This window comes from Poromitra crassiceps, assembly GCF_964638095.1.
Source record: "Poromitra crassiceps genome assembly, chromosome: 20".
In the NCBI taxonomy this organism is placed as follows: Eukaryota; Metazoa; Chordata; class Actinopteri; order Beryciformes; family Melamphaidae; genus Poromitra; species Poromitra crassiceps.
Genome location: NC_139637.1, coordinates 14,771,224 through 14,785,754, shown reverse-complemented (window position 1 = coordinate 14,785,754; position 14,531 = coordinate 14,771,224). Strand labels below are relative to the sequence as shown.

The window sequence follows — 14,531 nt, the reverse complement described above, 5'->3', positions numbered from 1 at the left end:
CAAAGCAGTTTGTGAAATATTTTAAAATGGATTTGAGTGAAAAATAATATTGAGTAAACTACAAGCATTAATAGGCAATAATGAGCTACTTTTGACAAAAATGATTTACAAAGTGAATCTGATGAAGCAATATGCTAAACACTTTGTTCGCTCCTTCTTGCTTTCTTAATGTAATCTATTAATTAAAAGAAGTGTCAATCCTGATATCCTGGTGTGCACTGGATTATACTGTAAATGTTATTATAGGCCAAACTTAAGATGCAACACCGTTTTATTTATTTTCAAACGTAGAGGGGTCCCTGGTCTGTTTCTCTATCAACCAAGGGGTCGGGGCTGAAAGCAGTCTATTTGCTTAGCCAGACATGTGGCACTGTACGTTGGTTCCGCCCCCTGAGGTTATTAACTCAACCAATCAGATTACTTCTATGTCCAAGGAATGTTTGGACAACTAAAACTTTACTCTGAGCTCCGCTGAGATGATGCAAGTGCAAGTCAACACAGCAGGTGTTGAGGTAGGTGAGAGCGTTATTTATTATCTCTCCCCACACACATTTTCTGTCCTCGACCAGTTTCCTCTCCCTCCTACTCCTTCCTCTCTGTGTCGTCTGGCTTTCCCCCCCCTCCTTACTCACTCTACACCAGGGCTGTGAAACTCATTTTAGTTCACGGGCCACATGCAACCCAGTTTAGTCTCAAGTGGGCCATGCAGACAAAGAAAACCAATCTATAATAACCTATCAATAACAATACCTCAGAATTTTCCACTTTCTTTTAGTGTAAAGAATTTACAGGTAGATTTTAAATAGGCATTTTCACATAGGGTTAGCTCAGCTACTATAGGCCTATCAACCATCAAATCTACGGTTACAAGTCTGTAACTGTGCATTACAATTGACGGCAACTGTGCCATTCTCTGTATTCAAGGGTACTGAAAATAGTTTATATATATATAGTATTCTTACATTGACGTACTCAATTATGCATACCGTATGTACGTTTTGGGATTGCGTTTACTTTTTTTGCAGTGAAGTTTACACTCTGTACTTTTGTTTCATAGACTCATGTTTATTGGTCTTGATTATGATCCTTGATTGGCTTCAGTGTTTTCACCTGCCTGTGTTTTCTCTCCACCAATTGGATTGAACCATGTCATAAGAGTGTCCCTCCCACTTCCTGCTTCCATTCTGATGAAGTTATTTTTGAACAAAACGTTAATAAAGTGACCGGGAGCATCCTAATTCCAGTGTACGGACCTTATTTTATTTTTTACTGAAAATAGTTTACCATTTCATGATGAATACAGAAAACATGAATAAGACTGCTTGCTTACCAGTACTATTTAACTTGCTCCTGAAATTGCCTTAGCCTGCACAACTGCATCACATTGGATTGAAGGACTTTCTTCTCAGTGCAATTTTCACACTTTGCAAAGTCATCCTGTGGGCCGGATTGGACCCTCTGGCGGGCCGGTTCTGGCCCCCCCCCCCCCAGCCGTATGTTTGACACCCCTGCTCTACACACCCTCCTGGCCTGCTGCTCTTTTGTCCGGGATTGTCCCTGTTTGTCCGGGATTGTCCCGATTCCAAGATGGGTCTGACGAGTCCCGATGTCACTGATTTCAACATTTACCATAAAGTTTTCAGTTTTCACCACAACAACAATAACTATACAAAACTATACAACAATAACCATAATAATTGTGGTCACCTAGCCCCAGGCTCTTATTCACCCACCCACCCTCTCTTCCCACTAAGCACAGAGCTCAACAGTCACATGACTTTCTGTGACGTTTCCTGCCCCGGAAGTGAGTTTCTCATTCATTTTCTCCATAGGAGAAAAAAAAAAAATGTTTTTGAAACAAATGTTTTATGGTCACTCACGATTCAGTAGGTCACGGGTTGGCTCGGTTCCAGTCTTAAAACTGGTTATATAAGAATTTTTTTAAATGTCTATGGAAAGAATTTATGGGAAACTCACTTCCGGGCCAGGAAATGTCACGTGACTGTTGAGCACTATTGCATGTCTCCATCTCCCCTATAGCAACCCTTACTTTTATTCTTATCTTCTCCTCTAACCCTGGATGGAGCCTCTTCACCCCAACTCTCTTCTCTCCAGAAAGGCAGACAGACAGACAACCCATGCTAACTCATAAAAATAAATCCAAAAATAAAAACAAATAACAACAGCAAGAACGTTTAATTTCCTTAGTTGAATATAAACTTTAAGAAAAACACTCCTTATCAATGCGCAACTAAGGATCAGGGCCATTACCCCCGCATGCGCCAAATCCAGAAAAGAACATTCTTTCTTTCTTTCATAAATGCTTTTGCAAAGCAGTCATACTTGTGGATTGTAGCAATAAAGACCCGGGAACATAAACACTGAAAAGACATTGACACATTGTCGAATGCCAACAGCTTTTTGAATAAGAACCAAGGTCTTTGTCCCTGTTCACTCCGGTTGATAATCCAGTGTCGTGACAGCACGCGCTATGGTGACCTTGACACAAATAGAAAACACAACGTGTAGGAAGGAGGGAACCATTATGACAACTGTTTCTCTACTATAATACAGTGAGCACTGCACATGGGAATGCATGCGATGATTCAATGACATATAGAGACACTGCGGAACGCGTCATCATTCAGAAACCACGGCCAACACGGGGGAAAACATCAAGGACCACTATCGTGCGAACTTCTAGCCACAGAAAACCGTGGCTAACCGAGCGAACAAAGAAACTCTCGTCAGATACAGATAGTTTTGCAGATATCTAGGAGGAACTGGCTAGTGTCAAATAATGAGACGTTGTGTGCGTTTACTTCATTCATTTGAACTGCGAACGGGACGTGAGCTGATCACGTTTGTCTGCTGACTTTCTGCTTCCTGAAACTCCCCCCAATCCTGGCATTCTCCTATGTCGCGTGTTGCACACAAAGATCTTATATACGGAAGATGAACACTCCAACTTACTTCATTGACAGCTAGATCCACATTTTTCTTCTCAACGGCTTCCTTGTTTTGCGCGGGAGTACAAAAAACCTTTAATTGGTGATTTTTTACATTTGTTGCGTGTGCAGCCCCACCACACAACAGCTTTTAGCTATGTTTCATTCAAGGAAAATGACGCTGGTGTGTGGGAGTGAATGGAGCGCTATCCCCCGTGATGGGCGTGGCCTATTTCATGCAGTGTCTCTATAGGCAACTTTATAAGGCTGCCTGCCGCCTGCACTCATGCCATGAGATGCTCTTCTCCACTGCTGCCCCACTTTATGATGTAGGCTAAGAAGATGGCAGTGCAGGTATAAATATAACTACGGTAAGTAAGTAGAGCTCTAAATGTCCTGCCATATCTCACAGAAATTAATGTGTTGTTGTAGCCACCACAATGTACAAATGTGTCTTTTCCTACTGTCGACAATAAGCACTTGTATTAAACATGTGATAGGGATGTTATCAGGCCCGTATGTACTGTAGGGTGAGGTTACTGGGTGGGCAATGAAAATAGCCATAACAAAAAAAAAACTTGCCAAAAATGTGCCTAACTTTGGAACATTATTGCCGACAAGCTAGTATGCTATACAGTAGCTGGTACCAGGTCCGTTTTTAGCCTGTTACATCTTTTGGGGTAGGTTGCCCAAAGGTTCTCGGTTTGGGTATTGGGGATTAAGTTGCATTATATTCTAACACTAAACTGTTCCACTAGGTGTCCACATTGTGCTGTGGGTAACCTAAGTATGAACTTTCACTCAGGGGACAGGCCAATGTTTACAAAACTCCTATTATTAAAACTATTTGCAAACTATGTACATACAAACTAACTAACAAACTAACTATTTACACAACTGTTATTATATTCACAAGACTTTTAGTCTTAAAAGTGAAAAGAAAACAACTTTGAAAGCAGATTGATTTACCATAAAACTTAAAAACATCCTTCATCCATAATTTCAATAATCAACTCCATCAGTTATTTTCATTGGATGACCTTATTTCTCAAATCCAATTAAAGACTAGTGCAGTGAGACTTAACCATAGCTAAAAACTATTTGCCATTTAGCCTTCAAACCTATATTTACAAGATTTTTAGTCTTATTCAAACTCAAACTGAAATTAAAACTTTGAAAGCAGATTGACTTTGTTACCCTAACAAATAAATAACAATCCTTCATCCATAGTTTAAAATAATCAACTCCATAATATTCTTTTCATTGGATGAGCTTATTTCTCAAATAAAATTAAAGCTATAACTACTGTTAGGTGCCCTAAACTAACTAACCCAGTGGTCTCCAACCTTCGGGTCGCGACCCTAAGTGGGGTCGCCTGGAATTCAAAAAGGGTGATTAAACTTTTTTTTTTTTTTTGGGTGGGCAAGATTAATTTTTGGGTGGGCATAAGCCCACCCCTGATCCCCCCCTAGATCTGGCCCTGGATGTTATTGGTTGCTTTGAGAGGAGGCGGTGTTGGGACATGATGGGTTTGCAGCCTTATATAGAGTACTGCAGGAATGAGTCCGGAGGTAGCACTTTGGTTCCTAAGGGGGAAAGTGAATGGGGTTTTTTAGAATGGGGATTTCGGTTAAATGCATGAAATAAGGTCTGTGATTAACAAAAGTTTATGGGAGTGGTAATTATTTTGTTTAGCATGATAATCTTCACAAACATGGACCACTTTTATGACTTTTGAAGCGTAAATGTGTTTTCTTTTATGCGATTTTCAGACAACATTTCAAAAGTCATAAAAGTGCTCCTCGTCATCGTCAAGTGGTGGCCAGTGGTGACTTATGATGTCCTAGCCACTCATCATGTCATAGATATGGTAACATCGTCAGCGATGTCATAGATATTGATCGCCTCCAAAATTACGTCTTCACACTCACATAGACATTGAGCTTGAGCCCATGGCGGATCATCTCCAGAGTCTCCACCCTGGAAATGAGTGTGTGAAGCGCACATCATTTCTAGTAATCGTAGTAGTAGCGGTGGGTCTCTCTTCCCACTACTATCAGGATCAGGGTCATGGAGGGTCCATCCTGTGTCCGCGACCATAACCCCTGCAGGGATGAGAGCACAGAGCCACATCACTGAGGACATCACATTTGCCAAGTGTTATTACTGATTACATCATCACTGATGACATCATCACTGATACTAAACTGCATTGTGACATGATCCTTGACGTCTTTTTATGTGCATTATTGAATGTTTCTTAAAGAGTGAAATATGAAGTTGGACTGTGGTCAGATCATAGAGTTCTTCTTCAGTTCCTCCAAATACTGCTGCCGGGACCTGCTGAGCGGGTCCAGCTCCGTCTCCAAGGCTGAGCCCACCAGCTCTGCTGTGGCACGGACTGATTCCTTTGATATGCTTCTATCCAATTCACTCTGCATTTTGGCCAGGTAGTCCACACTGCTGCTCTGTAAATCAGTCATGATGCTGCTGTGCAGGGGGAGTCCCAGGCCAATGCTACTGGTGACGACGGGCCCCAGTGTGGCCCCATAGGTCTGCGATGAGGCCAAGGAGCCCTGCCGGTTGTTTGCCCTCTCTAGGTTGGCAGCGAGGGACTTGCGGCGGACCAGCTCCTCTGGGTACAGTTCACGGTATCGCTCCATCTCCGTGCGTGTTGTCGAGTCTCTCTGGCCGAGGCTGTCCTGCTGGCTGCTGCGGGCCCGGTCCAGCTTCCCCTCCAGCTCCCGGATCTTCTGCTCCAGCTTGGCCTCATGGGCTGACTTCATCATATCCAGTGCTTCCTGGGATGCTGCCTTGGACTGCAGGAAGTGGTTGACCTCGTCCAGTTTCTGCTGTAGCTCCTGGCATTTCAATGGAGAACCAAGCTCAGCTCCACCGCCACCATCCTGGTCCCGCAGCTTCCTCTTTGCAGTTTTCAATAGAGTACGCAGTCCGTACATTTCCTTCTGAAGCTCTGTGTTTCTGTTCATCTCTTGGTCCAGCCGGGTGTCCACGGCCTTCTTCTGCTCCGCTATCTTCTTTGCTTTCTTCTTTTCTATCTCCATCTGCATGTCGAGCTGCCCTTTCTCCTTTTCCAGCTCTGCCAGGCGCAGACCAAGTTTAGAGCGGCTCTTCAGCTCCTGCTCCCACAAGGCCTGAGAGTCCTGGGCTGTGTGGGACAGCATGCTTTGCTTCTGGACCTCTCGATTGAGTTGGTCTTCCAAAGTCATCTTACTGCCTTGGAGGGTTGTAACCAAGTCCTCCAAACGACTTCTAACCATGGCAGCTTCCTGCGCCCCTTTCTGTAGTGCATCAATTCTGTTGGACTGTTGCTTTGCAGCAGCCTCCAGCCTGGCGTTTTCTACCTCCAGCCTCTGCACAGCTTCCTCCAGCTGTCCTATGGTGGTGTCTGAGCCTGCCAAGGCTGACAGCACCTCCTGGAGTTTCTGAGCTGCAGTGGTGAGCTCCCTTTCTCTCTCATCCAGAATGCTCTTCAGACTATCAATAAGTTTGTCAGCCTGAACATACTGGTCTTCGCTTTCCTCCAGCTTCCCTCTAACTCTCACCATGTCCTTGAGGCGCTGTGCCTTCTCTTCCTCGAGGTCATTGCAGTAGCGTGCGTTGACCTCCAGGGACATCTCCCTCATTGACAGCTTCTTCAGTGAGTCAGCTAGCTCCTGTTGCAACCGCTTTAGACCGGTCTCTCTTTCATTCTTCTCCTCTTCTAACTTATAGACCTGGTCTCTGAGATCAGCCGCCTTGCTGGCCAGCTCCCTGCTCCTTTCCTCCTCTAGCTGCACCCTCTCCTCACAGTCAGAGCGCAGCTTGGACAAGATGTCAGTGAAGCGTTGTTGGGCATCTGTCACAGCGCGCTCCTTCGCCACGCCTTTGTGTTGGGCCTCCTCTAGCTGCTGCCGCAGTAGCATGCCCTCACTCTGAACTTGAGCTAGCCACTCCTCTTGGCGTGCTCCAGCCCGGCTGACCTGCTCCCTCTCGTTCTGCAGGGCTGTCTGCAGCTCCTTGACGCGTGCAGCTGCCTGGTCCTTCTCTCGCTGCAAGGCCTCTAGCAGTAGGCATTTCTCGGTCAGCTGCACTGTGGCACGATAAACCTCGTTCTCCATGGTGTTTGACCGTGCCTCTGCTTTGGACAGTTTCTGGGACAGGTTGCTGACTGTTTCATGCTGACTGGCCGCTTCACCTGTGTGTTTGTCTTTAAGATACTGGTACTCCTCCTTGTTCTGGAGCAGTTCTTTCTGGCAGTCCTCATAGACCTCATAGGCCTCCTGCAGTGCACCATCCAGGCGGTTACAAGTTGACTCGAGCTTTACCTCGAGTGTCTCACGAGTCTGTCGCTCGATCTCCAGACGGGTCATGGTTATGTTCAACTCAGATTTCAGCGTCGCCAACTGGCTGTTGTACTGGAAGACAGTTTGTGCCAGGTCTCGACGAGCCTCTTCCAGCTGTTCCTTGAGTGCCTCACTCTCCTCTGTAAGGTGGCTCTCCTTAAGGTTGCTGTTGGCACGGGAATGCTCAAGCTCTGTTCTCATGATACTCAGGTCCTCCTGCAAGGTAGCATTTTTCTGGAGCAGTTCCTTCTCCTCTGACTTTAGGGTCGCCAGCTGGCTGTTGTATTGGAATTCAAGGGTCTCACTGTTGAGTTTGAGGTCTCGACGAGCCTCTTCCAGCTGTTCCTTGAGAGCCTCACTCTCCTCTGTAAAGTGGTTCTCCTTAAGGTTGCTGTTGGCACGGGAATGGTCAAGCTCTGTCCTCATGATACTCAGGTCCTCCTGCAAGGTAGCATTCTGCTGGAGCACTTCCTTCTCCTCTGACTTCAGGGTCACCAGCTGGCTGTTGTATTGGAAAGCCAGGGCCTCACTGTTGATTTTGAGGTTGCGATGAGCATCTTCCAGCTGTTCCTTGAGAGCCTCAATCTCCTCTGTAAGGTGGCTCTCCTTAAGGTTGCTGTTGGCACGGGAATGCTCAAGCTCTGTCCTCATGATACTCAGGTCCTCCTGCAAGGTAGCATTTTTCTGGAGCAGTTCCTTCTCCTCTGACTTTAGCGTCACCAGCTGGCTGTTGTATTGGAATGCCAGGGCCTCACTGTTGAGTTTGAGGTCACGATGAGCATCTTCCAGCTGTTCCTTGAGAGCCTCACTCTCCTCTGTAAGGTGGCTCTCCTTAAGGTTGCTGTTGGCATGGGAAAGCTGAAGCTCTGTCCTCATGATACTCAGGTCCTCCTGCAAGGTAGCATTTTTCTGGAGCAGTTCCTTCTCCTCTGACTTCAGGATCGTCAGCTGGCTGTTGTACTGGAAGACGGTTTGTGCCAGGGTCTCACTGTTGAGTTTGAGGTCACGATGAGTATCTTCCAGCTGTTCCTTGAGAGCCTCACTCTCCTCTGTAAGGTGGCTCTCCTTAATGTTGCTGTTGGCATGGCAATGCTCAAGCTCTATCCTCAGGTTACTCAGTTTCTCCTGCAACTTAGCATTCTGCTGGAGCAGTTCCTTCTCCATGTCACTGGCCTCAGTGAGCTGAGACAAGGCCTCATTGCTCTTGCTTATGTTTCTCCTGTTCTCCTCCTCTATCAACTGCTGCTTTCGGAAGTGGCTCTTGAGCAAGTTCTCCTGCAGGGTTCGTGCACTCCGTTCCTGAGCCAGCAGGTTCTGTGTCTCACTGTGGTGATCCTCAAGTTGTTTCATGTTGTTGACCAGTGTTCGCATCTCCAACTCCAAATTCCTGAGGGTGAGCTCCAGCCTTTGTCTCTCCTCAATCTCCAGCTGCTGCTGTTCATCTGTCCTCATCAGCTTCTCCCTGGTGGCATTGTACATCATGGTGGCATTGCTATGTTTCTCCTGCTCTTGTTTCAGATTAAATTTGAGGTTAGTGACTTCATTCTGCAATTCCAGCTGGTTGCACTCCAGGGCAGACTTCACATCTTTCAATTCCTCCAGAGAGCTCTTCAACTCAGCCCGCTCCGTTTGGAGCTGGTTCACCTTCACTGCCAGGTGCCCACGGCGGTTTCTTGCCTTTTGAATGGAGCAATCGTACTCATGGAAAATGTTCTGCAACTTCACCATGCTTCTGGACTCTAGAGTGGCCAAGTCCAAGTTCTGGATGAGCAGGGAGGCATGATAATTGGGAGAGTCTGTGTCATCTGTGAGAGTATCTGATGACTGAGTGAGCTCATCAAAGTATTCTGTCATTTCCATTTCCCCAGGGGTCTGAATCTCCTCTCTCCGCAGAGCTTCAGATGACAAGCTTCCTTCAATGTCCGACACGTCACTTAAAGTGCTATCATCAAACACAGGGAGAGGGTCTGCATTGACATGGTTGTTGGTCTGAGGGTCTGTACTGTGCAAGGCCCCTCTGACCAGCTCCAGCTGTGTGGCCCCCTCTCCAGCTCCAGCTTGCCCTTCCTGTGTGAGGTGACTGTAGGTCTGCTGGAGTTGGAGATGTAACTGCGCTGGCACCATGTTGGTGTTCTTAGTACTTCTCAGACCTGTCTTTGGATAATACTGCCAGTGGCTGCAAGCTGCTGTTCGCTTTGTTGTATCCTTCACTGTTGATATTGTGACATCATCCGTGATTTATGACATCACTGATTACACTATTGACATGAATGTCAACAGTCATTGCTCGAGTGACATCACTGATGACATCACAATTGCTCGAGTGACATCACTGATGATGTCATAGATGGCAAAAAAAAAAAAGGTCTCTCGCGATTCTAACTATAGCTGAACCGTTTGGTTTGACGAAGTAAAATTATTAAAAGTATTTTACGAAATGTCTATGGGAAAATAAATGGTGGATAAAAATATCTGGTACAGTGCTGAAGCAGGAAGTAGGCGGTCAATTTGCCTCTCTATAAAGAGACCTTCGACAGAGAGAGAGAGAGACATCATCCATGCTGCTGGCATAGATTTTCTAAGATAAGATTGTGTCTAATGTAGGTTTTTGTTTGAAGGTTCAGACTGTGGGTGTCTGGGGAAGCAATCATACCAATTACTCTGTCTTTGTGTGTGTGTGTGTGTGTGTGTGTGTGTGTGTGTGTGTGTGTGTGTGTGTGTGTGTGCACACACTCACGCGCGCATGTGTGTGCGTGTGTGTGTAATAATGAACTCGTTTGTCTTAAATCTTTTGCTACTTCATCAAATATAGATGTTACAGATTTATTATTTCATCGGAATGAATAATTAAATTTTATTTTGTGTTTGCAATTGCAGCACTCACAATGATGAGAAGATAAAAGTCGTCATTAACAACAACACACTCTCTCTCTCTCTCTCTCTCTGCCTATCTGTCTGTCTGTCTCTCACTCCTTTGCCAATTGAAGAGCATGAAACTGTATCCCTCTGCAGGACGATGACAAGAAAGGGCATGGAGTTTTTACTATACTGTAGCATGACTGAATGATGCATACTGTACTGTTGTATGCTAAAGGTTGATAGAGCAGGCCAATGGCTCCACTGCTCCACATCATCAAACAGAATCAGATCTTCACTGGGCCCGTCGTTTGCCAAGGGCGAGCTAATGAGATGAAATAACAGCTTACTAATTTCCACAGATAAAGACGCAATATATTGATTGTGCAAAAAACTGATAAATAGGGGGCATGGTGGCTCAGTGGTAGAGCTGTCGCCTCACAGCTAGAAGGTCTTGGGTTCGATTCCCACCTGGGACGCTGTGAGCGCTGAAGGAATGCGTGCCCGTCCTCGAGTGCCCATCGCCCGGGTGGGGTCGTCAAAAGGGCCTTTCTGTGTGGAGTTTGCATGTTCTCCCCGTGCCCCCTGGGGGTTTCCTTCATATAGGAACCCCACACCAAAACATGCAATATCCTGGTTGCTAATGTGGTGCCTCCTCTGGTCGTTAGGAGCGCCTGTTCGGAGGGAGGGGAACTGGTTGGAATAGCGTGAACCTCCAACGTGCTATGTCCTACCGGTGAAGCTTCCCTGTCAGGTGAAAAGAAGCGGCTGGCTAACTGCCCATGTCTCGGAGGAAGCATGGAGCCAGTTTCGGCTCTCCCCAGATCGGCAGAGGGTGGAGCAGCAACCAGGATTAATAAATTAAATTAGCACTAATGGGGGATACTGGGACACATAATGCTCCTTATAAAGCTGAATATTATGAGGTTAAAAAACAACAAGAAATATTAGGATGCCGCAGACATTACACGTTCCTATAAGAGCATTCTTGGCATATTGTAGTACTTTCTAAGTAAATGTATGGCGTCAGCTCGTGTGTGTTCATGTTTGCAGTACAGTGTACTGTATAAACGTATGTGCAGTCTGTTTTATTCATGTTCATCAGGGAAACCAAAATCCTTGAGTACGTAGAAGTTGTTTTGAGTACGTAGGCTATGCAATGTGTGCACTATGTGTGTGTGTGTGTGTGTGTGTGTGTGTGTGTGTGTGTGCGCGTGCGCATGCTTGTGTGTGTGCGTGTGTGTGCAAGAAAGTGTGAAAATACCTTGTAGGTTCCACTCCGGCGCCTCCCATCCTGTCAGCCCCCTCCAAGGCCGGGTCAGCCCGGGGTCGGTCCATTTCTGATTATCCCAGATGATTGGCGGCTCTGTCTGCAGCCATGGGTGAGCGCCCTGGCCTGACATCAAGCCTTATTGGAGGAGACCGGGGTTCAGGGGCGGGGTTAAAGGTGACAGGCGAGCGGAGGAGGGAGATGTTAGCTTATGATTGGTTTATGAGTGACAGCTTGACACAGCGGGGAACGGAAGAGAGGAACAAGGGGTCAAGGTATAGCTTGTATTTTGTATTGGGTAAGGGTTAGCTACTTTGGAATGCTGCTGGAGGTACTTTCATTTAGAATTAGCATCAGACACATCATCAATCTGTACGTGTGCAAGGACAAAGTACTGTAAGAAACTGCTGATTCATTTCCACAAAACATTTCCAAAATTTACATAGATACATCAATGGAAATAGGAAGACATGCCAAATTAAAGTCCTATGAGGTAGTGGGTGTTCTATCAAAGCACACCACCCGCTGTGACTTCACAGACTGCTACTTTCAAACCCTCTTTCAACTTATTCCTTCATTGAAGTGATTGTATTTCAGAAGACTATAATCTATTTTGAATATTGATCAAAATGCTTTACGCAGTGCCAGCCAGTCAGAAGTTCACTGCGCAAACACACACACACACACACACACACACACACAGAGGCACACGCACACATGCGCACGCACGCACACACACACACACACACACACACACAATCAGACATATATGCATCCCCACTGCTTTTCATGTAAAAACCTCATAACTCCATGAAAGTATTGGAAATTCACATGGAATAATACACCCACTGACCACTTTATTAGTTACATCTTAGATGTACTGCCGATTCTAGCGGCCTTTCTGTTAGTTTGAACCAGTCTGCCCAGTCTCCTCTGACTTCTCTCAGTCACTTTGTGGTTCTCAATGTGGGGTCCAGGGACCACCGGGGTCCTTGAAGGGGGTTCCAGGGGGTCCCCAGAAAATTAATGAATTGTTAAACTTCAGAATTATTTAATTTACGAGAAGTTAATACAATTAGAAAATGTCAAATAAAGACTGTTTTGAGTTTCACTGTTATCTCTCTACCTGCAATAGTCAGTGAAGTCTGGACAAAATCAGATCTAGCAATAAACAGTGTTCCTACACCTTCTAAACAGCAAATTCAAGTATCTCTCAATAACTTTCCAGGCCCAATTCCTCCAAATTGAAGGACCCAACATGGATCCAGGTTAATGAATTGCTGTTACAACACTGACCATTTTTATAATGAGAACTAGTAGGCTAAACTCAAAGACAATTAAAAATAGAAAGATGTTTGAATGTGTGAACACTTCTCAACTGTGCTAGTAGGGGGGGGGAGTAATCTCAATTTCTATTATTGCACACAAAAATAAAAAATAAAACAAACTATGTTTATTTTCAAAAACTTTCACTTTTTTCTCAAATTCACAAACGTATGTATCTCAAGGACCCATGGGAACCCTGAATAAAAAATATTCTCCGTCTTTGGGCGGAGAGACAAAATCTGATTGGATGGGCGTCCATAGCCCTGCGGACTACACACCAGTCGAAGGTTTGTTGGAACAAAAAACGACAGCACATCACCATGCCTGCATGCTTTATATACTGAGTTGCTGCTACCTGATTGGCTGCTTGGAGGAGCAGGCTAAATTGCATTAACGAGCAGGTGTACCTAGTAAAGGGAGCCGGTGAGTGGATATCGTACATGTAGCCTACTGTAGGCTACGTACAAATTCCTAGGGAAATGTGTGAGGGGGAGTGAATGAACGCGTTCTGTCGTATAGTACAGCCTAGTGTCTAGCCTAGCCTAGAGAGAGAGAGAGAGAGAGAGAGAGAGAGAGAGAGAGAGAGAGAGAGAGAGAGAGAGAGAGAGAGAGAGAGGTGTCAGCGGAGGACCAAAATGCATGACTCATTAGCCAATGAACAGCCAGGAAGGGGTCTTGCGCTACTTTTGAATGCTAAAATAAAGCTGATAATGTACAATTTGATAAAAAAAACGTAAAACTTTCAAAGTACAACACAAACTGTCCATTTCGCTGCAACTCGACAGTGCTGCTTAATCCAGGACCTTACTTCCTGGAACTCTCGAGAGTAAAAAACTGGTCCATTGGAGTGAATGGAGATGTCGCGACTCTTCTATATACACGGCTCTGGTACAGCCTAAGTGCTGGGGAGCCTACACAGGACTAGTAGTACTGTATAGCGAACTGATCCAGCTCCCTCTTTTAGTCAACTCCTTCTCCTCTGCCCTTTGCTGCTGCTCCAGATTCATCCTCCCGTTCTTAATCATGCCTGCACTTCAGCCCTACTTTGACACGCCGCCGCCTCAGATCCACACCTCCGCCCACGCTCGTCCCCTTTCCACGCCTTCCTCTCATCCCTCTCTCTTCCTCTCCTCTCTTCCACACGCAGCTTTGCCCTTTGCCTGTCTCTCTCCATCTCCTCCTCTCCACCCTCTCTCTCTCTCTCTCTCACTAATCAGTGTCTTGTCTTTTAGAGCGGCTAAAAAGAGACGTCTGGTCTTCAGTGGAGAGCGAGCACCATGCCAATCATCTCCACTCTCTCCACGGTCCGTCTCAGGTAAGAGTTCAAGTGCTGCTGAGGGCTGTTGAGATCACGTCGAACTGGAAGCCACGTCTGACTTTGCCCCAGACGCTGTTTGAAAGAGAGAGAGAGAGATTCATATTATTAATGTGGACCGAGATGACTTGAGAAATGTAAGGCGCGTCAAACTTTAGATCCACGTTCTCTTTCCGAGACGCACCAGGTGAATCCAGGTGAAGGCTTTGATCCCGTGTTGATCTCGCCAACTGCATCTATTTCAATCAGGAGGTGTAAATGACGGAGGGGACATTGGTGGTGTGGTGGCGCTGGTGGACTTTGATGACTTGAAAAGGTTTCTAGAGTCTTGACAAAATAAGTTATATGTAAATGACCGAGATTGAAAGCGACAAAAAAACACAAAAAAAAAACACCAGCTGCCTTTATTGAAACTGATTTTAGAAATTATATTACATTGAAATGTCCTACGGTCGATTGTTTTGCTTAAG

At 45.7% G+C, this 14,531-nt stretch overlaps 1 protein-coding gene across 1 annotated transcript; it reads right to left on the bottom strand.

Annotated features, from left to right (window-relative positions):
• Positions 1-5,239: 5,239 nt before the first annotated feature.
• LOC310794892 (ankyrin repeat domain-containing protein 26-like) lies at positions 5,240-9,418 on the bottom strand (the record flags this gene model as incomplete). The annotated part of the gene is made up of 2 exons (XM_083656932.1): positions 5,240-7,358; positions 8,256-9,418. The coding sequence occupies 2 exons, from the start codon at positions 9,416-9,418 to the stop codon at positions 5,240-5,242; spliced, it is 3,282 nt and encodes a 1,093-aa protein (XP_083513058.1).
• Between the last annotated feature and the right edge of the window lie 5,113 nt (positions 9,419-14,531).